The 25,791-nt window shown below is 44.5% G+C and overlaps 1 protein-coding gene across 2 annotated transcripts in view; it reads left to right on the forward strand.

Annotated features, from left to right (window-relative positions):
* The first annotated feature begins 7,188 nt into the window (after positions 1-7,188).
* The window catches only part of SH3RF2 (SH3 domain containing ring finger 2), a 114,662-nt gene continuing 96,059 nt past the window's right edge, over positions 7,189-25,791 (forward strand). For both annotated transcript variants that reach the window (XM_088023631.1, XM_028119088.2), the window contains exon 1: positions 7,189-7,566. In XM_088023631.1, coding sequence (XP_087879757.1) covers positions 7,189-7,566 — 378 coding nt within the window. The remainder of the gene's footprint in view (positions 7,567-25,791) is intronic.

Raw genomic sequence — 25,791 nt, forward strand, 5'->3', positions numbered from 1 at the left:
TTATTTTTTAAGCTGAATTACTTTTTAAATATTAATAGAATAGTAAGATGCATTCTTATTTTCCTACTTTCTCTGCTCACACAGCTGCCTTTAGAATTCCTTTCTAATCTTGTAGAGGAAAGAATAAAACTATGTTTAGTAGATTATTGTCTTCTGTTGAAAATGAAGAGGAGGAAATCCAAGTAAGAGTCCCTCACACAGATGCACAGGTGGTGAACCACCATTTATGGCACAGGAAATGGTAGGGTTCTGCCCTTCTTTAGCCTCTTCACAGTCATTATAACTCCTGTATGATGAACTAGAACAGAGTTTCCCAAAGCCTGGGGTGCCCCCAACACAAAATGGTTATCATAGACTCATGCAGTAAGAAAGTTACCACTTTTTCCTTCACTCCTCTGATTACATCAAGGAGAAAGCCTCAGTACATGTCTATGGCAAAAAGCATAAAGATAGGATGCAAATGACTGAAGTTAGGGATATGTTGTGTTAGAGCATCTTGGTCCATAAAGAACTGACCAACTACATGGTCTGGTATGTTCTTTGAGTTTAGTTTGGATTTGAGAAGATGGCTCTTGGTTCTCTTATGGGATCTGCTTGCAAAAAAGAAGAAACATAAGAAGAATCCTCCATCTATTAAGCATTTATTGTACACATCATTCATTGACTCCTCGGAACAAATCAACAAAATAGGTCCAATTAGTAACCTCATTTTATACATAAGGAATTCAAGGAACAGAGGAATGTAGTAATTTACCCAAGTTTTCCATCCACTGACTGGCAGAGCTGAGATTCAAACCAGGTCTATTGGACTTTAAAACCATGCACTTGAGTGCTGGTTTCTCAGTAAACTTAAGGACCATAAGACATTTCTAGAAAACGTGGGATGGAGTTATCCTTGCAGGGGGTTTGGGTCACTTTATTGTGGGTCTAGTGATTTTATACCGATATCCTAAAGTACACTCTTCGCCTACAAACATCTTCCTGATTAGAGAGGAAATTTCATAGTCAACTTCATTCCGGGTCTGCATCTTTCAAAGAAGGAAAGAATGTCTGATAGCCATTCAAACCCTGCCATTCCACTTTCCTTCATTTTTCCACTATTGGAAAGTTTCCCGCTTTCCTCCAATCATTCCTCTTCTTGAATAGTTCCAAAGGTGCCCCAGTATCATTAGAAAACCAAATCAGAGAGGCAAATTTAGTATCGGAGAAACGTTAAAGTGAAGTTTCAATTATGTATTTAAAACATTTCCAAATTTATACTAGGTACTGAGGAAAGAGAGCAAAGAAGTACAAAACTTGGCCTCTGCCAACAAGAGTCCTACATCAAGAAAGTCTTCATGCCCCCTTCAGTTACAATGCTTTAGATTTCCAATTACTTGAACCCCTTTGGTGGATTTGTGGATTATTTTACAAATGATTAGCTTTAGGGCAAAGATCCTGAGACCACCAAAGGGTTAAGAGCCAGTCAAATAAAAATAGGACAATTCTAAAATTATAATTCCAAAGAATAAGTAAATTTGATTGACAAAAAATTGCACACTTATTTTGTGACCCAATTTTAAACTTGAAAGAAACTATCTTAGCCTAAAACAAAGGCTGGCTTGCTTGCTTGCTTGCTTGAAGGTAATTCATGTGAGAGCAAGAGTTAGGGATAGAGGAAGGATACAGAGAATGAGGAAGAGACAACACAAGGGTACATTACTGCATTGGGCACTCAATAGTTGAATGGTACTCATCCCACAGAACCTTATGAAGAGCCTTATGAAATCTCAGGACTGCCTACTCCAAAAGATGAAAGGAGGAAGTGATTTCCCATTAGTAAAGAATCCACACTTCTGGATCATGCACATGTGAGTGTGGAGCAAGCTCCCTTGGTTATCCCATATTGCAGGAGGCAAGAGATACATGGCAGGGTCCCGAGGAAAGATACCACCACATAGCATACACCTGAATCTGGCAAAATTTCTTTCTAAGAAATTTAGCCTAGGAGATGAGGCTATGGACGTTAGAAGCGGCACCCAAGAGGTGTCCAAGGTAAAAACATTATCAACAGTTTGGGGGTGGGGGGAGGCCCTTGGCTGGCTCAGTCCACAGAGCATGGGACTCTTGATCTCAGGGTTGTAAGTTCACACCCCACGCTGGGCATAGGGCCTACTCAAAAAACAAAAACAAAAACCAATTTTGTGTACATATGCCCAGACACAGTTTTTTAAGAACATCATTCATTCATTAGTAAACCATTCAAAAAACATTTATTAAGCATCAGTCACATGCCAGTCACTGTTTTAGGTTTAAGGGAAAGAGCAGTGACAAGACACATAAGTGCCTTGCTTTTCTTGGAGCTTGTCTGTTTGGGGAATCACGCAATAAATCATTATAACATAATTACTGAATTATGGTTGTGATAACTGCTATGAAGGACAAGTGTAGGATGATAAACTTTTTTTTAAGATTTATTTATTTGAGAGCACGAGAATGAGAGAGAGAGAGAGAACATGAGAGGGGGGAGGGTTAGAGGAAGAAGCAAGCTCCCCGCTGAGCGGGGAGCCCCATGCAGGACTCGATCCCGGGACTCCAGGATCATGACCTGAGCCGAAGGCAGTCGCTTAACCAACTGAGCCACACAGGCGCCCCAGGATGATAAACTGTTTAATTATGAGAGTCAAGGAAGGCTTCCCTGAGGAAGTGGCATTTAAACTGAAACTTGCGGGGGGGGGGGTAAAAAAAAAAAGCAAAGGGTGGGGGAGAGTAACTAGGAAGAGGGGAGGAGGAAGAGTGTAACTAGAAAATGTTGCAGACAGAAAGAAGAGCATGAACAAATACCTTCTGGTGGAAAAAACAAACTGTCCTGAGTCAAGAGAGAAAGCCAGTGGTACTGGTGTGGATGGGTGAAGGGGAGATGTGCAGTAAGCTGAGGCAGGAGAGGTAGGCAGGAGCCAGATTATGTCGGGCCTGGTAAATCAGAAAAGGGATTTGGATTTTATCTAATGTCAATGGGAACCTACTGAAGAGTTGTGGAAAGGGGAACAATATGATCAGATTTAGGGTTTTGTTTTTGTCTTGTTTTGTTGTACATAAATGGAGATGTACTTGTAAATACAAGCAGCAGAAACTCATAAACATCACACAGGTATTGAAAAAGTACAGTCTGCAATCATTATGTACCAGTACAGATATAAACAGGAGTGTTGATGGGGTGGGAGCAGTGGAGGTGGTGGCCTGAGCCTGGAGTCTGGCAAGGCATGCATGGTTCACCTTTTTGTTTATTTTTGAGGACTACTTGTTCATCTGATTTGATGCCAAGGTAGCGTTTGGGTAAGCCAGGATGAAATCCCCATTTAAAACTGCCCCCCCCCCGCCCCCGGTTTTTCAAAAGCTTCAAAAGTTTCTACCAAGACTAATCTCATACGTGGGTGGTGTTGGGGACCACCTACAGGGTGTGAATTAAGAGGTGCTAAAAGACCACTCTGGCTCGGGTGTAAACTTTCTCTGTCTTTCACTTTCTGCCTAAGATTCTACCGTCACATTTCTGTTCTGCTGAATCTTCAGCTGCCAGATATGGAGTGCAGAGCAGCCCACTGGATCTATGCTGCCTTCCTGGAATGGAACTGCGTTTTTGAGTTTTGTTGGGGATGGGAGGGTTTGAAGCTATTTGAGACCACTGGCCAAGCAATGGCATGGAGGTGCATGACACTGGGCAGTTTATATCGTTTTGTTTTAGGTTGGCTCTAAGATCAACTGGAGTGTGGCTATGGACATATGTATATATGTGTATGGGTTTATACAATAAAGATATATGGGTATATTCATGGCATGTACATGACTTTATAATGTGGGAAGCAATAATGGAAAGGAACACAGGCCCTGGGACTGGGCCAACCTGGGTTCAGAGCGGAAGCTTTGTAATCCTAGGAAAGTTATGACACCTACCTTATTGGGTGGTTGGGAGGATTTAATGAGATAATCTGTTTCAAGTCTTAGCACGGGTCCCTGGCATACAGTAAGTGCTTCGTAAATGTTACTCTTAACGGTTATGTGTGTGTTTGTCTTTTTGCAAGTATGTATGTGCCTGTGCATGTGGTGCAGATGTGGGCATCTAAGGGAGATAGAGTATGTTTAAGAACAAGAGAGGGGAGGAGGGAGAGTGTTGCCCACCCCTGCAGCAGGAGTTCTGGCAGTGGAGCAGACCTTTCTAGAGGGTGAGGGGACTGCAGGGTAGCTCACAGAGGAGAGGGCTCAGCTTTACCAAGTAGGAAAAAGAGTAAGGAACCACAAAGGGCCTCAGACTACTGGAGGCTTCCTGATGAGCATAGAATTTATAAAAGTAGAAATTAATCGAAGGAGACAGGCAACAGAGTGGATTTGATGTTGTTGAAGCCCCAAAAACCCTTCATAAAAGAGAGCTAAAAAAAAAAAAAAGAGTTGAAACTGGTTTCTGAAATTGACATGTACTCAGATCAGGTCTCTGCTCAGAGGACAGATGACTTCATCTGCTCCATCCTAAAGCTCTCCCCTGTTGTGAGCTCCATGCATCTTTGCTTTTTCAAAAATAACATGGAAGAACTTTCTAAAACATGTAATCCACCACCATCTGTTCTCGGGCCTCTTGGTCCCCTCTTAAGATTTTTCCGTGGAGTTGTAGCTAAGTACTTTCTGCATCATAAAAGAATTGTCATCCTTAAGTTGAGAGAGGAGATACAGTAAAAAAAAAAGACCACCAGTTTCTAGTCCTAGTTCTGCCCCTAACTTACTGGGCAACTTCAAGTAAGTGCTTTATCTTTCTGGGCTCAGCTGCCTCATCTGCAAAAGAAGTTGATTGGTCAGCTTGGGTCATTATCTTTTGACTTCCTGCCATCCCTGATGAGGTTTACCTCCCTTCAACCATCGCTCCTCCCCTTAAAGCCGTATCACCTTAGGACACGGTAGTACAGAACACAGAACACCTGTCTCTTGTTAGCTGTGGCTCCTGGAGTGAGTTATTTGACCTCCCTGTGTCTCAGTTTCCTCCTTTGCAAATGAGGGTAAAGAAGAGTGTAGTGTATTACGGGCTTGCTAAAAGGATCAAATAAGTTAATATAGGTAAAGTAGAACAATGCTTAGCGCAGATAAGGGCTATTCTGGGGTTAAGCAATATTACTGCGATTATTTACTTTACTGAATACCTGTGTAACTTTACATGAAATGTTTATTGATAAATCAAGACATGAAAGTGTGAGTATTATTTGGGGCTATGAAAAGATTCCAGTAGGCCCCAGACAGGGAGAGAGGCTGGAACCATTCCTTTTTCAAAGCCCTTCTGTGCTTTGAGTTTTCAAAGATGTGTTTGTACTACCATGATACGACTTTTTTTTTTTAATTTAAAGAGATTGAGCAAAAAGATCATTAAAGTCTGTCTCAAATCTACAAATTCAAGGATTGACTATGTTTTTTAAGGGGCAGTACTCTTTAGGTGCCTGGCTTATCTTTGTTATAGCTACCGTTAATATGTTTGACCTTTTCAGCAAATCCTTATAAAAGTTTAAAATAAACACAGTCACCTTGGCATGTGTGTAACTGAACATGTTTCAGCTTCTGGGAAAGGAGACAAAATGAGAAAAGTGAAAATATAAACTATAAATATTTAGCCTTAGGGGCTGGCTTGTATTTTGTCCCTTATAATCTTTTCCCAGAAATCGACTCAGTTACATGGAGGAAAGATCAGTAGCAGAGAATGAACTGAGAGAAAAGCGCTGCTGACTGCCAGGCAGTGAAAGCGTTAACAGGGCTGAGTAAGGCGATCCTCGAAATGAGTAAGACTCAGAGTTGTTAAAGTTTTCAAAGCGCTGCGGCGGCTCTTAGGGAAAAGGAAGCGAGTCGGAGGGAGCCTGGCCAAGCAGAGGATCGTGCTGAGCTGAACTCAGCTGGGGTTACGAGCTCAAGGTTAGTGGCCCCCCGCACATCTCCCCAGAGCTAACATCTTTGGAGAGTAGTCTCAGGAAGGCAAGGCGCCGCCTCTCATCCTGGTGCGTCAGGTCCACTTTGCTTCGGGGGCGGGGGGGGGGGGGGGGGGGGGGCATCCTCCCTCCGGCCAAACCTCCGGGGCTGCTCTGCACAGTTTTGGCACTTGTGAGGGACAGGTAACCTCTTCCCGGGAGACTTCTCTCAACTGGGGACTTCTTTTCAGACGTCTAAAAGGAAATTGTTTCTGGAATAAGGATGTTTTCAGACATACACACAGGCACACGCGCACACAACACCTGTATACACCGCTCCATCTTGATTTTTGCAGGTTGTGACCACAATCCAGAATTCCTATCTGTTTCAGGTGAAACTGAGAACACTTGTCAAAGTAACTAAACAGGCTGTGTGACTTCATCTTGTGGGAGGAATATTGTCTCTGAGGCTAGAATAATCAGGGAAGAAAAGGAAGGGGTGGGGGAGGAAGGTAGAAAGGGGAGAAGGGAGGGAGGGAGAGAAGGAGGGGGAAGAAAGCTTCCAAGCATCCTGGCCTGTAGTTAAGGCAAACAATTTTTAAAAGTGGGTTTCCCATAGAAATTTTTCTTGTACATTGCTAGAACAAAATAATGGGGGAGGATGCACAGTGAAGGAAATAATTCTACATCTGCATGAGGTTCAGATAAACGTGTCTATGTAAACTTGTCTGCTTGTGCTGCAGATAACAGATAAACCTAGGGGAAGAAGGCCTGGACAGCTTCACAGAAATTGCATTCTGGGGGGGCCTTGATTTGAGAACTGAAACCGATTGTCCGGAGGGGAGAAGGAGCCCCTTTGAGCCCTAGCTGGGAGAGAGGAGTGCGTATGCCACTTCAGCGGGCCAGTTTCATCTGTTTGCTCTTGCTTGTGCACACAGAGAAGCAATGAGTAAGTCATCAGTCACCATGCTGAATGCTCCCTCAGATCCTCCAGCAGCCAGGAGTTGAGCCTTCTACCTGCTAGCACTGAATCAGAATGAGTCATTTGAAACTTGGGTGCTGGAACAAAGTACTTGCAAACTGCCTTATGAGACACTGCCTCCATGTAGGTGGGATATACCTCTCAGAACAGTCACATTTTTTTCCTCTCTTCCTTTCTCATTCAAACAGGCAAGACTTCTGACGCTCCCAAGAGACTGGATTTGCCTGCTTGGCTCAGCTCACCCTACAATGTGGACTTTGCCCCTCCAGGTCAGGACTGGAGTTTTAAAATAAAATGGATGATTTGACGTTACTTGATCTTCTGGAGTGCCCCGTGTGCTTTGAAAAGCTTGATGTCACAGCCAAAGTCCTCCCTTGCCAGCACACCTTCTGCAAACCATGTCTCCAGAGGATTTTCAAGGCCCACAAGGAGCTGAGGTGCCCCGAATGCAGGACCCTGGTGTTTTGCAGCATCGAGGCACTGCCGGCCAACCTGCTGCTCGTGCGTCTTCTAGATGGTGTGCGCTCGGGGCAGAGCTCGGGAAGAGGGGGCTCCTTCCGCAGGCCTGGCGTGCTGACCCCGCAGGAGAGCGGGAAAAGCAGGACTAACCCCAGAGGTCTGCAGTCCAGCCCTTTCCGGCTGGTGCCTAGTATCAGAATCCACATGGACGGGGTAAGAAAGATCTTATTTGTTCGTATCATGTCCGTTTGGAGGTTGGATTTGTGTATACCAGCAGCTGGAAGTATTTTCCTGTAGTTATGTTTCAAGGAGTGCTGCCACTGATTTCCCCAGAGATGAGTTTCTGTGGGCAGTGATCATTTTACTGAAACCTGGTGGAATCCTGAGCCTATCTCATCCATCCAGGAATTCGTAGAATTGTGAAAGTCTCCTAGGCTCCCCCTGCTTCTTGTAGAGAAAATAGTAGCACAAAGAAAGCCTTCGTGATTATTTTTCATCTTTCACTTCTGCTGTTTGCGTCCCAACCAGTGCATGGGAAATGCACGGAGGAGGGGAAAAAGAGAGAAAACATATCCAGCTGCCTTTTGCTTTTGAGATCTTTGAGAAGTTAAATGTCAGGTTCTGTTTTAATTTTACGCAACTCCATCTTCCCACCCCCAGTCCTAAAGCGCTAGTCTGACAGTGCTCATTCATGATCCGTTCGAAGCTGTCAAGATACTTGAGCACCCGAAGACTGTGCGGGAGGAAAGCGTATCTGTGGGTGGACTGCTTGATAGGAAGGCTGGGCTGTGAAGTACAACACGTGTACAGGAGCCCTGCAGATGTCTTACTTTACAAAATGAATCAAAGGTACATAAAACGCTCCTCAGCGGCTGCCATGACCACAAGGGCCCAGGAGTGGCGCACAGGAGATCTTAGTCATGCTTTTGGTGTTTGGATAATGCGAATCACTCTGTCCAGCCATGTGAATGGATCCTGAGGACTTTATCTGACCTGGCTGTGAGCCTTTTGTGGGAAGCTGTGTTCAGGGCACATCTCGAGAGGAGGACGCAGTCCTTGTGAGTCCAGCAGGATTATGGGCACTGTCACCCCAGCGGGATTATGTGCACTGACACCCCAGTGTGTCAAAGCAGACACAGGAAGCTGTGACCTGAGTCGCTGGCATACTGAGAAAGTCAAGGCTGCATTCTGTGAAGTCTTACCTAATTTAGCCAACAGCTTTAAAGCTACCAGCAGAGTCCCCCAACTCCGTTGTGAAGAGTAACAGTGGGTGGGAGGGTCTTCTTCGGATTCCTTCCCGCAAAGGAGAATAGGCTTATGATGTGCATTCAGGACACTCTTCTAAAATGTTCCTTTCAGTCGCTCACCCCTCCTTCTGTTCAGTGCACCTCCAGGCTGCCCAGTGCAGTAGGGGAAGGTGGAACCGGTGGAAAGTGAGGTTGGGAAGAAGCGGGCATTGGTGTGATCTCTTCACTGCAGACTTTTTATTGCCATTGTGCTCGTATGTGTGACCACATTCCAGAAAAGGGCTTGGCGCCCTTCTTTCAGGCTTCCTGTTAGCTCAAGGTCTAGTCATCAATCAGAATCCACAGGCCTGGGAAAGGCCAGGTGGGGGTAGGGCAGCAAACTTCTCTCCAGTGCCCTGTTTCGAGAGAATAGGGCTCTATCTGAGGTCAGCAAATCCTCGTTTGAATTTCTAAGACCCAGCAACCTCCCCCTCCCCCACCCAGCAAAGTCTGACTTGCCTCCAGGTGGAGTATCCTCACACTACTAAGAAAGTGTTGCGAGACTGGGAGGAGGCCAGTCCCTAACATCTTCGAATGTTTTTGTTCAGGTTTTTATCTTTTTTAATGTCGCTGTGTTAAGAAAAGGTAGCAACGAAATGTATCCAACAGCTACCAAGTTTTCGAACTGTAGAAGATTCCAGGTGCCTCCTGGCATAGGGAGCTGTGGGACTGAGAGGTGGTGATATGTAAGAGACAGCCGGTAAGATACTGCATGTCCCTGGAACCCTTTCACAAGGACTTGTAACATCAGACAAAGGCGCCAGTGACGGGGTCGTGCCCATCATCCAAGCCACACTGGAATAAGCCCTTGTCGGGAGGCTGCCACACAGAAGCAGGCTGTGGAGGGCCACCGCTTTCAGGCAGGCCCTGCCTTCGTAAAGATATTCCGCCAGAGAGCAGAGCCGGCGGCCTCCCCCGACCACCCCTGTTCTCTTCGTTTTCTGAGGCATCCTTACTTGCCGTGGCTCATCTCATCCCTTTTGCCTTCCCTCCATGGGGCTGTGAGGAAACCTGTTCCAGGATGTTAGTATGGCTGCCATTCTGCAGCCTGTCTCCGCTTCCAAGGACATGGCCATCTGTCCTGTAAGGGCACAAGCAGGCATGCATCCCTCAGCTAAGAGAACCGAGCATTGTCCGGGCTGCCACTCTGGCCTAAGAGTTAGAGGAGGCTCTCGCATCCTCAGGCAGATCCTCACCAAGTTACTTGCCCTCCCTGCCTCCTCACTTTACCCAATTTAGTCAGCAACTAGTAATACTTGCTACCCACCTTCCTCCAGGACAGTGTGAAAACTATCTTTGCAACACACTCTTAGTGCCTTAGAAAACACATGCCCTGTAAATGCAGAGCATCATCATTATCATTCATTTAAACCTGCTATATGACTTTGGACAAGCCACTTAAGTTTGCTGGGTCTCAATTTAAAATTCTATAAAATCGGAAAATATATTGTAAAAACAGAGAGCCATTGTGAGGCTTAACTAATTAGTGTTTACATAGCACTTTGAGATCCTTAGATGAAAGGCATTTGGAAGATCATTATCATAGTAAACATTATTATTGACTTTTTATTGTGCCCTGCCATGCACAAGGAATTCCACAAAACACAGAAGGACTGATAGCCCTTGCAGGAGAGTGTAATAGGTATTATTATTGAACTTGAGTCTGGGATGAGTCCAGCCCAGGATAATACTAAGTATAAAGCACTCCCCTAAGAGGGCATAAATAACCTGTTGTCTCAGGGTACCATTTTGTAAAACACCCCTTCCAGAGGCCATGATGTTAACCTGACACTCTGAAAGAGTTCACTTAACTTCCTGTGAGTTCGTGAAGCCCAAAGTCTGTTCTGCTCACCTAGGCTCATCTAATAAACGAGCTCATTGGGATTTTCTGGTCGCTCAGAGAGGCCTGATGCTTCTCATGCCAGCCAGTATGCCAGGTGGAACCAGTTGTCACACTTCATGGTGCCAGGCCAAGAGAGAAAAAACAGTCCATTGTGCCTACCTGTCTAAAACCCTCCCAAGCCGATTGGGTAAAAAGAAAACTTGAGAAGTGACTGTAGGTTTCTACAGCATGCACTTATTTCAAACCCAACAGGCGGGATCAGCAGACTCTTGGACAGCCACTGGCTGTGCAGACCCCACTCGTTCTTACCGCTTCCCTCACTGCAGTCAGGCCAAAGGAACTTCGCAAGCCTTCAAGGAGATTACAGCCTCCTGAATAGTTGAGCTCGCTTCCTCCTCACTGTGTGAATTTTTAGAAATTAAGACAGGGAGGAAAGCAGTGAAGCTTGCAAGCTGAGGTTTGAAAAATACAAGAATTCAAATCCCGCTACCGCTGCTCCACAGTTGTATACTTTGGGTGAGCCCCTTAAACCTCAGGGCCTCAATTCCCCATCCGTGAACTGAAGATAATAGTAGTGCCTACTTCAGAGGGTTGCTGGGAGAAATAAATGAGATGATTCATGTCAATTAGCTCTCAGCACGGGGACTGGCTCCTACTCAGTAAATGTTAGCTGGTATTGTTATTGAAGTGACTCAGGACTTTTCACTCTAAATTGCACGCCCTCTTTCACCCGCTTGTTAATGGGGTGTCATCCAAAGATGGTCCCGGGTACCCTGATTTCTGGACTGTTTGCTTTTTCTCCACATGATCCGTGGCTATGATTCAGATGCATGATTCTTCCCAGCTTGCACTGGCTTGGCCACCCACTTCCAAGACCCTTGAGGAGCTAGGAGCTGATTCCAGGAGAAAACCTGATAGCAGCCTTCACTTCCCCAGATAACAAGCTCAAGTGAACACCTCATGTAGGTCAAGAACCTTCCACTCCGCGTCTCTGATTCTTCTGTAACTTCTCTAGTTTTCCTTTCTCCTGACTCTCTATCCCCAACACAAATGAGTCTAGCCCCGGGTCTTGCAGGGCCGGACTTTCTCCGTTCTTTGTTACACATCATGCCAACCACACACATTTCTGTCTCACTTGCCCCAGCTCAGTGAGAACACACCTGCCGCCTCCAGCACACAGACCAGGTGGCTGTGTCCTAGAAACTTCTTCGGCTGGTGTTGCAAGCACCTGAGGGGGCTAGAAATCAGGTCAGAAAACAAATGAGGGACTTGAGGCTGAGTAGAAACCAGAAGGTATCCAGCTCCTTTTCTGGGTCTCAGCTGCTGTGTCTGTGACAGAGACAGTGGTTTCTGCAAAATTTGCAAGGGGACTAAAACTATCCCAAGCCCCCGAAAACAGCAGGCAGGTGCCACCTGGGTCAGCAAGGACCACATGTGACAGGTGGAGGAAGACATAAAGGCAGGAGCTGAGGTGGAGAAGTCAGGAGACCCAGATGGTTCTCCACCTTCACACACATTTGCCAATCTTTTTAAAAACCATATGGCGCCAAATTGGCTCTGCCCCCAACCTCTGTCTGTGTACATCCTTCCTAGTTACAATCCCTTCCCTTTTATTACTTACCATAATGTTAAGGATATGTCATCAGATGGAGCTGGGTTTGTGCTGGGATTCAATTATTTGCCTTAGGCAGGTCACTTAACCTCTCTTACCCCCAGTTTCCATATTTGTATAATGGAGATAATAATGGTGTGCCTCTATCATGAGGCTATTGTAAGATTAAAATGAGATAATGTATGTCAAAAGCTGAGTACAAATGCCTGGCACATCACAGATGCTGATAAATGTTAGCAACAGAAAATAACAAAACAGTAACAGTGGAGGAGAGAGCCTGCTGGCATGGGATTTGGAGTTCTTCGCACCCACACATAACCATGCAGAGACTTCCATTAAGAAATGAAGCAAAGGGGATAGCGAAGGGAAAGGGAGTTTGAAAAAGACAAGACTATAGTGATGGAAAATAATGGTTCTGAGTGGTTGCTAGAGATCATGGTGTGAGAGAGGATATGACTAGAAAGGGTCATGAGGGAGTTTTCTTGAGTCAGGGAACTGCTCTGTACCCCGACAGTGGTGGCAATTATAAGGGTCCAGGTATCTGTTAAAATTCACAGGCATATATACCAGGAGGAAAAAAAAAAAAGTCTATTTTACTGTCTGATGATGTTTAAAATATTTTTTAAAACAGAAAGGGAGCTCTTGTACACTTCTTACAGTCTCTGCCTGATTTCACCTAGCCCAGTCTGATTTCCTTTCATCTCTTCATGTACTGGGTCAGTGCTGTTTTTGAGGAGGATTTTGCCATCCTTTGAATGGCCAGGGTAATTCCTGCAAGTGGGCTCCTCTCTGTTTTAGCGAGCCATCCTATCACCTCTTTCAGTTTTCTCATCAGTTTAAGCTGTCTGGCCAAAGTGTTGGCCAAACACAGCAGCTCCGCGCCCCTAGGGTGGCCAAGGCAGAGGGCTGGGGCAGCAGCCTCTCCTGATGCAACCTCGATTATCCACCACTCAGGGCAGGTCACCTAAGGGATTAGCCAACACCTATTTTTGTGTTGTTTTCCTTTCCTCTTAGGAAAGGTTGCCTGGCCACACGTCCCTTCATAGGATAAAGAGAGATTACGAGAGCGGGAGGGAGAGTGCTTGTTCAGCCCTTTTACTCACAAAAAGTATCCCCATCCCTCCCATTGCAGACGCCACTGCATAGCTTTGGGCTGACCTGGGACCAGCTCAAATACAGCTGTCCTTGCTCTCCTTGTCTGCTCCCTTTCTTTCTCATTTTTTAAAAAAAATCATGCATATACATTAGAGCAGTTTTTCACGAGACGTATTCTACAAACTATGGATGGATGTTCCTTAAAGCTCCGGGGCCAAACAAATCCAAGCTTAAAACAGAGCTAAGGAGGGGCGCCTGGGTGGCTCAGTTGGTTAAGCGTCTGCCTTTGGCTCAGGTCATGGTCCCAGGGTCCTGGGATCGAGCCCCGCATCGGGCTCCCTGTTCAAGCGGGGAGCCTGCTTCTCCCTCTCTTGCTGCCCCTCCCCCCTCACCCATTTTCTCTTTCTCCCTCTCTCTCAAATAAATAAAATTTTTACCAAAAAAAAAAAAAGAGCTAAACATTTTTTCCTTTGCAGCAGCAGCATTGTGAGAACTTTTAGCATGCTGATGAAGTGTGAATCTCTAAGCAGAAAACTATAATAAGAAATGTTTCCCAAATTTCTTTGACAGTGGCATGCCCCTCTCCTCCCTTTTATTAATACCTTCAATAATATTAATTGTCCGTGCAACAAATTTGGGGAAATGTCTCATACTAATGCAAAGGCAGCTGAGCCCACAAAGAGAACCTGATATTGTAGTTAGAGACTCCTGACTCATTCCAAGAAGAGTTTTAGGCAAGTTCTTGCCATCAGAAGATATTTTTGGAATACTGTTTGAAACTATCACCACCCTCTGTATGTTTATTTAGCTCCTATCAGTGTCCAGCTATAAGCACTATGGGAACACAGCAAAGTTAAGATTCTCACCTTCCCGGTGCTTATTGTCTAGTGGCAAAACCAACTAGTCAGTATACATGTATATACACATATACACAATGTGTGTGATACACATACACACACACACATATATCCCTGACTCAAAGATATTACCCATTAGAAGATGTGTTATCATCTTAGTTATAGCACTTAAGGGAAAAAGGAAACAATACCATGCTGGATATTCACTGTAAGATACATCCAATTTTAGAAATATTAAGATATGAAAAAAGGAGTGTCTTATTGTCTGATTCCATGTATATAAAATTCTAGAAATGGCAAAACTATATAGTGATTTGGGGGGTAATGCAAATGTTTTATGTGATGGTGTATAGTTTTGCCTAAATTTATCAAACTATACAGTTAAGAGTAGTGCATTTTTTCTCTATAAATTATAACTGACCAATAAGGTCAGTTAAGACAAGGAAGTCTTAGACTCAAGAATGATGATTTATTAAAATGTCAGGCAGTGAGGTGGTTCCGTTTGAGGGAAATGAAGCTTGGCCAATCAAAAGAAACTTCCTAGAAAAAGCAGGTGTTTTAATGGTCAGGAAGGACATGGTCGGGGGGTGAAAAGGCAGCATCTATCCTGGGCACGTGGGCGCTAGGCAACGCAGGACAGAACAGGAGTATCTGGAGTAGAATCAAAGTTGGGGGAGAGGGAGAAGGAAGCAGATGCAGAACCGACCAGGTGACAGGATACCTAGCCTCAAACCACCACTGGGAAGACACATGTCAGGGACTCTGTATGATAAAGTCTCTCCACAGCCACACTGGTTCCGTGTCATCTCGTGGCCCATGGACTGTATCTGCCTAATGGAGTCAGTGCAGCCAAACAATGCTCCAAGTGGATGGCTGAGCTTACCGGGCAAGTGAGGTGCAGTCTCCACTTCACTGGCAGACAAAGCCATTTTTTTCCCATTCGGATGGTTGGGATACCCAATAACCCTTGCATGTAGGAATGCCAGCTGGTGCATACAAAGTAAGGGGTAGAACACAGGCAAGGAAAGAAAGACAAGTCCGTTTGTCATGAGTAGCTTCCTGCAGCTTGGGTCTCTGTGGCAGCCCCAGGGTCATACCGCTCCAGATCCCCAGCTCAGAAGCCAGAACGTTCAACAGAATGCTCCTAAGTGCCGGTCTGTACCAGGCTCTGTCTTAAAAGCTCACACTGTTGCAGCCTCATACCACAGATGCTCATGAGCTCAGACTCCAGGACTCAAATAATAGCTGAGTTCACCTCCGACCGCTGTCTTTTCTCCAATCTTTTATCCAAGCACAAGGAGAACGGGCAACTTCTTTGGTCTCTCAATACTGTGCTCAGAGCACCCAGCCCACAGCCTGGCCCATATTAGGAACCCCCAAATTTTTGTAAATGAATGAACAAATAAATAAGTACCTTCACGTCTGTGGTTGACTTCATGGAATCGTGGAATAACTCCTGAGGATGCAGGAATGAACTCTTCATGAATCAAGCCATTAGAGAGCTATGTGAGGAATGAGCAGCACGTTATATTGGGCCTAACGTCATACAGTAACTGAAATCCTCTAGATGTGAATCACCTTATTAAATACCTTTTGGGGTGACAGCACTCTCTGGAAAACACAGTGGGCCAAGTTCAAAACCACTTAGTTCATGAATTGCTAACCCTAAGAACATAGGAAATGCCACTCCACATATGGCTAAACTTTGCGTCAGATATCACAGATTTTTTTTTTAAGATTTTATTTATTTCACAGAAAGAGACACAGTGAGAGAGGGAACACAAGCAGGAGGAGTGGGGGAGGGAGAAGCAGGCTTCCCGCTGAGCAGGGAGCGCGATGTGGGCCTCGATCCCAGAACCTTGGGATCGTGACCTGAGCCGAAGGCAGACGCTTTAACGGCTGAGCCACCCAGGCGCCCAGATATCACAAATTTTATATGCTCCTTTGATCTTGGGAGAAACATTATCTTGAGTTAATTGACACTTAGTCACAGGGATACCAATGACAGAAAGGAAGAGGCTGTAAAAGAATTTGCCACCGGAGCTATGAGCTGCATTGACCTGGGTTCCACTATGAAAGGAAGGCACCATTTCGTAGGGACATGGCCCTGTACCTTTTGTGCTGCCAAACCTACATCACACAGGTATATAAAAGATACATGAGATTTACCACTTCAGTCATTTTAGGAATGCAGCTTGGTAGCATTAATGCATTTACGGTGTTGTGCAACTGTCACCACTATTCATCTCCAGAACTTTTTCAACATTCCATACTGAAGCTGTACCAGTTAAGCAATAACTCTCCATTGCCCAAAGTACATGTGTGTGTGTATATGTGTGTGTGTATATGTGTATGTATTTGTATATGTGTGTATATGTGTGTGTATGCGTGTGTATGTGTGCATATATACGTGTGTGTGTACATGTGTGTGTATGTGTGTGTATGTATATGTGTGTATATAAATACGTGTGTGTATGTGTGTGTATGTGTAATGTGTGTGTATATATATGTGTGTGTATATGTGTGTGTGTGTGTGTATACACACACACACACATACATTTTAAAACTTCTTTCTGAATAAGAGAATAGGCATTTTAGGATTGTTTTTAAAATATGTATTCCAATTTTCTGCTACTTCTGATCTTAGTCTTCCAATAAGATAAGTAAATAAGTAAATTGTGATTCAAAACAATGTCTCTCAACTCATGTCCTGACTGTGCCTCTGGGCAAGTTGCTGAGCAACTCCGAGAATCATCACTATAAAAGGGAAACAGAAAGCTAACCTCCTCAGGTTATTGGGAGGAGGATTTAACAAGGTGACACCTGTAAAGTGCTTAGCCAGGGTCTGGACAAAGTAAGCTCCTAGTAAAGGTTAACTGTCTGCTTGCACTCCCTTCTAAAGTACTACCACACTCACTGCATTTGGACTGGTATTTTACTGTGTTGTAGACATGGAGTAACAGCGATCAGGGCCTCATTTGGAGGATAAATCAAGATACTTTGTGTAAAAGTTCTTAACACAGGGCATGACACACAGTAAACCCAGTGACAATGAATGTGAGGCACTGTTGCTGTTATTTCCCATCATTCAACAGGTATGTATAGAACGCTTTTTATGAGTAAGACCTTTGCTGGGCTCTAGTGATGAACAAAAATCAATAAGATATGATCCTTGCTCCCAAAGAGCTGATGGTTTTTCGAGAGGGCCATGTGAACTAAAAATTATGATGCAGTTAATAAATCTTAAAGGACTTACTGTGGGTCAGACACTGGATGAAGTACTTTTACTTAACGGAATCTCACTGAACGCTTTCTACAAGCCCCTGAGATGGGTGCTACTGTTGTCTCTACTTTCACATAAGAGATTTGTGCCCAATTTATGTTCGTATGAGACAACAAAATGGGAGAAAATGGTTACAGATAAAAATTTACAGCATCCTCTATTTGTGTTTGGGGCAGTTATGGAGGTTGCAGATGGTCTGATTCCTAATCACCCAAGCATTCACAGAAACCCATGATGCTGAGGATTGCAACCCTCAGAATAATTGAGAGGCACATACTTTGGGTGGTGAGTTCTGGCATCATGGTCTTGAGGCTGCTGGTTTTGGACACTGTGCCTTTCAGCCACCATTCACATGTGCAGCATGGAAAGCCAAGAGAAGAGCTGAGAGAACTTGGACCACTCACTGTTACTCTTCCTTGAGAGGGTCATGGGAAAACTTTCACCTGGAGATCAGGAGAAATAAGGAATATACTCCTGGGGTGCCTCAAACAGATCACCCCAGCCCAGGGGTTCAGCCAGACTGCCAGTGTTAGAGAAGGCAATAATGAAACTGTCCACCAGTCAGAAAACTGGCCCACGTGGCCACTGCAACCCATCCTTAGGTCTCAGGGTCTCAGTGTAACCTTCACTCCTCTGGAAAGTCAGCCCTCTTTCCAAATCCTAATCTGGCCATAGGTTCCTCCTCAGGTCCCCAGAGGCCCCAGTGCTCTCCTCTATCTCCTACAGCACGCATCAGACGGTGTAGCATTTTCCACTCACTTCTCTTTCCTACTGAACTGTAAGCTCCAGAAGGTTAAGGAGGTGTCTTGTCTCCCCTGAACCTAGCAGACTGGCTGAAATGCAAACAGCATTCAGTAAATATTTAATCACTGAATGTATGCTGCTTGCCATGTTGCACGAAACTGCATGTAGATTCAGCAGCTTCATGGCTGAAGAGCTCCTGATGTCTTCCCCTGAGGCTAGAGGGAAAGGGGATATACCAGCCATTTTGTCCCCCGGATCCTTTCCAGCCCGTCTTGTTGACAAGGGTGTTTCTTGATGTCAAGCCAGGTGTGTTAGGAATGGCACGTAGGTGCTTGCAGGGGATTCAGAGGTAATTGGGAGGTGAGAAAAGAAGTCAAACCAGAATGGAGCCAGAGAGAACACCAACTGCCTGACGTGCCACAACGCTCTGAGCAAGCTGCCCTGGATTTGCAGAATTAAGGATGATATTGGTGCACACATAGAAGTATTTTAATTGGTTGCCAAGGCAATGCAGCAGAATCAGTGGGCATGGGGCAAGAATAGAACTCTGCAGAGCTGTGTTCAGGAGGGGTGTTTGTGATACTAACAAGCTGTGTGGATCTGAGAAAGGCAAGGCTGCACTGAATCTCATTTGGGACTTTTGCTTAATAAACAGGAATGTCAGAGAAAAGGAGGGACAGAAGGAAAAACTTCCCTTCCTGGCTTTCTGGAGAAGCAGGAAGGACAATCTTCTGAATTTCAAATTTCTCCTTGGGTTGGTAAATTCCCATACATGAAGGAAATCCAAGTAGACTGGTTCCATGCTTGAAGGAAGGGGGAATAGGGTGAGTGAAAAATGGAAGGAGATGGCCATGTTCTCTTCCTCCTGAGAGATCATAGAAAGATCCAGGACACAGGAGCCTGCATTTGAATAGAAAGGACATTGCCCATCTTCTTTTATATTAGAAAAGAATTTCTGATTAAACATATATCTTTTTATTGTTTTGGTTTTATTTTCTGAAGATTTTGAAACACTAGGACTTTTTTTTTCATTGTCCTAAAATTTTGCGGTTGAGACATGTTCTGGGTTTCCTAGCTTCCCCGTTCTAGTGGCTATGCCAAGGCCCAGCGAATCCAGTAGACTTCATCCTGTGGAGTGCTTGTCCTGATTGCTTGGGCAAGGAGGGAGGGACCAGGAAGGAGAGAAGCCAGAGAGGAGGTGGACATGTTTATCAGTCAGCACCTTAGCCAACGGCCATCAGGTAGTTCACACCAGGTGCCAGATGCTGTGCAAGCTAACCATGGTTTTCCTTGAATCCTCCTAACAACCTGTGGAGGTCTGTGGTATTTTCCCACTTTAGAACAGAACCAGGATGTGAACCAGGTCTGCCTGCATCCACGGACTGGGCTCTTAACCAGATCAATCCAGGTGGCCAAGACAAGCATGGCGGTTCCCTTGGAGCTCCACGGAGCTCTGCACTATCTGCCATTGCTGGTTGGTATCTACTGGCATGAACAGTACCATTCTAATGTTGCTGATAAGCTTCCAGACCATAATGTCGTCTGTGGCCAGCCCATTTCCATGTTAATGATTTGCTATGTCTTAACTGGGTGCCACTCGGTCAGAAATTTAAGGTTTTAAGTAGTAGCAATGAGTTTAGGTGAATAGGGAAATGAGACGGAGGGAGTGGAGTCAGAGAAAAGAGGAGGGTAGAGAAGAGAAAGGCAGAAAAGTTTGCATCTGTGATCTACGCTGGAGTAACAGAAACCAGGGGAGGGACAAGGGGGAAAGGGAGGCAGGCTGACCAAGGGGCCAAGTGCACAAGGGCAGAGTACTTGGGGAGATACGTTATCAGGAGTTAGAACAAGCTCCGATCCAGAACTGGTCTGCTTTGCCTAGAAATGTAAACAGAGTCAGAACAAAATATTTATGTTCCATTCCTTTTGGAAACCTGTCATCTGGACAGGCAAAATGGTCCATTATAGGTGGGGACAAAAAGAGCCTGAAATTCAGGAAAGTCAGCTTCTAATCCTGCCTTAGCCGAAAACCAACCATGTGACATGAAATGTATCTGAGTGCTTAATAGATGTTAGCAGTTACTGCAGTTACGGGAAAAGTCCCAGATTCTCTGAACCTCCAGATTCTAACATCTCAAATGTAAAATGTGTCCTTTTTGTATTTTACAGAACATACAAATGATGCACAAGAATTTGGATTTATGTTTTTCAGAAATAAAGGTTTTTGGAAAAATAGGTACCAGTTTTGAGCCCTTAGAGCCTTCAAGGGACTGTGCTAAATACTTTACCTGCAAAAGCTTTTAAATCCACAGAGCAACACTTTTTTTACAGATAAGGAAACTGAGGTTCAGGAATACTTAGTGGCTTGCCCAAAGTTACTAATGTAGACTGACTCCAAGCCCACACTCTTGACCATTCTTGACATTATGCTGGTTAATCTTGCAGCAACACTAGCTCTCTTATGTAAAGAGTATATATAGCACATACCTTCTTTAATGTATTAACGTGGCATTTGTAAATTTCTCTCAAGTCATGTTACCTTTGTAAATCTTGTCACTCCGGAACTCTATAATACCGACCACATGTGCAGGGATTGAGTGAGTCTTCTAATTCCTTTGTATTCTGTGTCTAAAAGAGATCTTAAATGTCCTCCAAGCCAGCCATCCACCTCTCCTGTGCTTCAGTCCTCTCGGACTCGGCCACATAACTGGTGCATTTAAATCTCCAGTGTCGGGGGAGTTTTCTGTGCCTGAACATACTCTATTCCCTCCACCTCTGGGCAACAGTATTAGAAAAGTCTTCCTGAACTTGAGCCAACCAAACACACCTGTCCTTTCTTTCCTTGAGTGATTACAGGTTGTTGAAGGCAACTAAAAGAGGTGCAGTTTATTCTTATTTCTCATTTTCTCCAGGCTGAAATACTTCACTTAGTTCATCTGGTGAGCTGGTTTTAAGTATTCTTAACCCAGGGGGTGAGATTGAGGAATAAGAGCAGAGGCTCTGAAGTCATAATAGTTAATACAAATCCGAGTTCTACCTCTTGTTAGCTGTGCGACCTTAGGCAAGTCATTTAATCTCCCTGAGCCCTGATCTCTCCCTCTGAGAATGGGGTACCATTACCTGCCACATACATTGGCTCTGAGGATTAAATGAGATACTACACGTGACACACTCAAGGACTGGTCCATGAATGCATACTTAATACATGTGAATGATGTTTGTTATTCTTCCCTATTATTATCGCCAGTCTCTCTGCATAGGTGTCCATCTTGTTTCGCTGAGGGCACCTGGCCCAGGGTGTTTAAACCATGCACAAATAAGCATTACAGAGTTTTGTCGTATGAAAGATCTCTGAAGTATCTATACACTGGGTTTCAGGTGGCTTCAGGAAGAATTGCCACGCTGCTAGAGAATCTCTCTTGGGATCTCTTCCTGGTAAAGAACCTCTAGGTATAACAAGCCTTGCTAAAAGAACACTTTAACAGGAATGTTATTCTTGAAAACACCAGAGAAAATACCTTTCCTTTGGCTCTAAGTTTTGGAGGGCACATTTAACATTTCTGTAGTTGCATGGTAGGTTACTGGCATAAAATAAACTCAATAAAAGGAAGATATTTTGCACTGCAATAGTAATACCACTAGTATTCACTCATTATGTAAACATATATTGTTTACTAGGTACCAGATACTAAACTAGGCACTACAATATAACCATAAACAAGATAGACATATAATGTACACTCTCCTGGAATAGATAAAAAGAACCAAAAACTCCATGGTCTTAGTTGGCTTCCCCCCGAATCAGACCCTGTCATGAAGACTGAGTGCTTAGAGATTATTTGAGAGGTATAATGACATTGGCAGGAGAGTGAAGATATAAGGGATGGTGGCTAGTAAAGGTGTGTTATAAAGCTGGTTACCACAGGCGGTGACTAGAGCTTCATCCTTTAGGAAAGCTCTGGGAAGAAGCTCAGAATGATCCTGGCCAAGAAGTGAAAGATCTGGGGTATTTATACCCATGTATCTGTCAGTCATTGGTTAAGAGCTGTCCCAAGGAACAAAGTAGATTCTAGAAGCTCAAGGGAAGGCTTCCTACAAAATTGTAGGTGCGGCCTATTGGAAGTAAAGCTGGATTGCACAGAAATGGTAAAAGTATCTGAAAAAAATGTGGGTTGAGTACCATCTGCATCATGCATACACACTGAATTACCGAAATAATGACAAAATATGATAAAGCTTGCTCTATAAACTAACTCTACACAAAGGTTTGAAATAGAGGATAAAAGGGAAGGTTTCTGACCAGAGTAGTCAAAGAACGCCTTGCTAAGAGGAGGCATTTTTGCCGAGACCTGAAGGATGAGAGGAAGATAGTTGAGTGAAGAGCAGAGACCTGGGTTGCAGCTCTGGAGAACATGCTAAGCCCTGTTCCCAGAGGGCAGAGAGATCTTAGAGTCTGGGGAACTGACTAGAGACCTAGATGACTGCAGGGGGCGGGGGGAGCAGTACGGTGAGCAGTATGAAAAAGGCTGCAGGGGAAGGTCTAGAGGGACGAAGGTGCCATGGTGACGAAGGAAGATTGGATCCTACTTGTGATGAGAAAGATCCAAGACTAGAGCTGACCTGACTTTCATTTTAATATATGCTTTGTCTCCTGTGTGAGAGATTAATATCTGGGGGACAAGGATGGAAGTAGAAGATCAATTCTAGTCTTCTGGCTGGGTGGCCTGGACTAAGGTGGTGGCAGTGACGGAGAGAAGTGGATGGATACATGAGCAGATCTGAGAGCACAAACAGGAGAACCTGTGGCAATTTGGCCTCTTTCTGTGTCACTCACCTTCACTGTGCTAAGCACTTCCATTTAACTCTTGCAACCTCTGCATGAGGTATTACCTTCATCCCCATTTCACAGGTGGAAAGACTTAGGTCCAGGAAGATGAACTTGCTGAAGGTCACACCAAGATAAGAGACAAAGGTGGATTTGGCCAAAGTCGGTGCTCTTAAGGAGCTCTGTTGTAGCATTAAGACAGAGGGGTGGGGATCAGCCACATGTCACTCTCTCTGAATGTGTACGTCACTGTTCACTTCAACAGTGTTCACTTGCAGGATGTCTGTGAGACAGAGAGAAAATCGCAGGCATTAAAACCCAAAGCCACAGGTTTAGAATCTCAGTTCTCTCGCTTGCTGACTATCATTATAACTTTCTGGGCCTCAGTTTCCCTCCTAGTAAAGTTGCATAACACCTACTTCAAATGGTTGTTCTCGAGATTAAATGGTAGGTTATAAAGTTGAATCTGTAAGGTGTCCCAGCATCACTTCAGACCACCTCCCCAGGTCCCTCCAGCTGGGAGCAGAATTAGGGCCAAGTCAGGCTCCCAGCCTTGGGAGTTGGTTCAGGAGACTTGACCCTGAGGACTCTGGGACAGGTTCCTTCAAAAGGGAACTCATCCAAGCAAATTCCTCCCATGACTCTGCCTGAGGCCTGACCTAGACTGAGTACTGTGTAAAGGCACTCCTAAATCGAGTTCATCTCAGGCTTTTTTGAAAAATGCTACCTTGTAAGGAATCATAAAGCATAGGTGCTGAGAACCACAAAGGGCTATAAAAAAAACATCTCACCCAGTGTCTTACACACACGTGACGTCTCAGACTTAGCGAACAGAACAGACTTTCCAAGGCCACACATTTGCACAGTGAATAGGCACAAGGACCAAACTCCAGGTCTCCTGAATCTCAGTCTGAGCACTTTGTGTGTTACCAAACAGCCTTGCATCTTCCGCAGACCATTGTAATTAGTTTGCTGGGCTTGGGTCAGAGGCCTCCAAAGCAGATTTCAGCATAAAGAATATTTTTAGAAGCATGAACACATTCAGATATGTGTAGTGTTTTGCACTGTGGCCTCTTCAGGGCACTTTCAGACCTCTGGCGCCCAACTGCAATTTGGTCTGAGAAGCAAATAACCATTTACGTAGTCTCACAGTTTATGCCAGTTTTGAGCCTCAAAAGGCAGTTTCCAAAGACTCAGGGGACAGCACAAGGGAGAAGCTAAACAGAGAGACAGACCAAAACTAAGTGGCAATGAAACCATGTTTCAAATGAAGAACAAAAGTTCTGAAAACGCTAAGCATGGAATTAGCCGCAAGTGCCTCCCAACATCATGGATATTGTTATCCAAAAGCACTTTTGTAGGCAACCATTTGCCTCACTCCAACGATTTTGGTGTGTGTGTGTGTGTGTGTGTGTGTGTGTGTGTGTGTGTGTGTGTGTTGCTTTTTAACATTTTAAATTATTTCCAAAGAATAGAAAAATGATCACTGGGTCACAGGAGATGAATATTTTCAAGCCTCCCGTATATAATATTAATTTGCTTTCATCTGTGTTTGCAGAACTCTTTCAACTGCAAGTCACTGAAACCCACCTCAGGCTACCCCAAACAAAAGTGGGAATTTGTCAGCTCGAAGAGCAGCAACCTCAGGGCCTCTTAAGGACCCAGATTGTCCTGTCATATCACTCTCCCACGTGTTGATTCCACTTCTTTCTGTATATTGGCATCATTACTCCAATTGCAAATGACATTTTCCATGATGCGCGTCGAAGAAGGTGCATCCTCCTGGGTTCTTAGTTACAAACAATAGAATCTACTGCAAAAACAGATTCAAGAGACAGGATTCATAAAAAAATGATGTGAGGTAGTTCACAGAACTTCTAGGAGAGTTGCAAAGCCTGATTTGAGGCCACCTTGCCAGGAACAATGCCCCAAATGTCCAAGGGCTGCCTTCCAGGGCTGACCCCACTGGCACTGAACACTGAGGCTTGCCCTGGCCCTGCTCCTCCTACTGCTGCAACTGGAGGTCACCCTAGCTTTAGCAAACTCTGCCACCTTGCCACCAAGTGGAGGTACGTCTACCCTGGTCCCCTCTTTGTGTCACTAGCTCCCAATTTGAAATTCAAGTCGGGTCTCTCCAACTGACAAAACCAAAATCCCTGACTACAAGCCATACTGATAAAGCTGGCATCTGAACTTCTTAATCTTGAGGCAGTTTCTGCCACCCACCAAGATTTATAATGTAGTGAGTTCCCAAACATAGAAAGGGGGTTCAGATACAGGGCATTCAAAAGAATCCTGAGTATGTACTGTAAGAAACACAGCAACAGCTCAGATTTACACTGTCCCAGCTCCATAACACCAGGAGAGAAGGAAAATCTCTTCCAGCACCACCTAGTTCAGTACCTAGCACTTAGTACATACCTGTCAGACTGAAAGGACCCAGAAGCTTTAACAAATAAGGCCTGATTCTAAATCCTAAGACTCCTTTGTGTCCGATCCTGACAAGACTAAGATGGAATTAAAGTCTTATGTCCTCCTCATTTCCCTCCATATGAAAGATTTGTTCCCTGAGCTTTTGTTTAAGATGGCCAGGTTGACCTACCTCACTTGGTCTTTTATGACTGTCTAATTTCTTTTTTGGAGGTAGGGGGAAAGAACATAGCATTTCTGACAAATGGAAATCTGGCAGTTTTACCAATGGAAGTCCGCTGGAATAGAAAATGAGATTCTTGCCTAGGAAGAATATTAACAGGATGTAAAATTGCCATTGGCACTTAAAGATACATTAGCAGGGTCAAAACTGGGATCAAAAAAAAAACCCAATAGGCAAGGCAGATGGCAAATAAATTCTGTTTCATTGAAAACAGGGCAGGAAGTTAAAATGCAATCCCTCAAA

Source organism: Eumetopias jubatus, unplaced genomic scaffold (genome assembly GCF_037043125.1).
Source record: "Eumetopias jubatus isolate StellerSeaLion01/CBP00866 unplaced genomic scaffold, mEumJub1_p1.0 scaffold_5, whole genome shotgun sequence".
In the NCBI taxonomy this organism is placed as follows: Eukaryota; Metazoa; Chordata; class Mammalia; order Carnivora; family Otariidae; genus Eumetopias; species Eumetopias jubatus.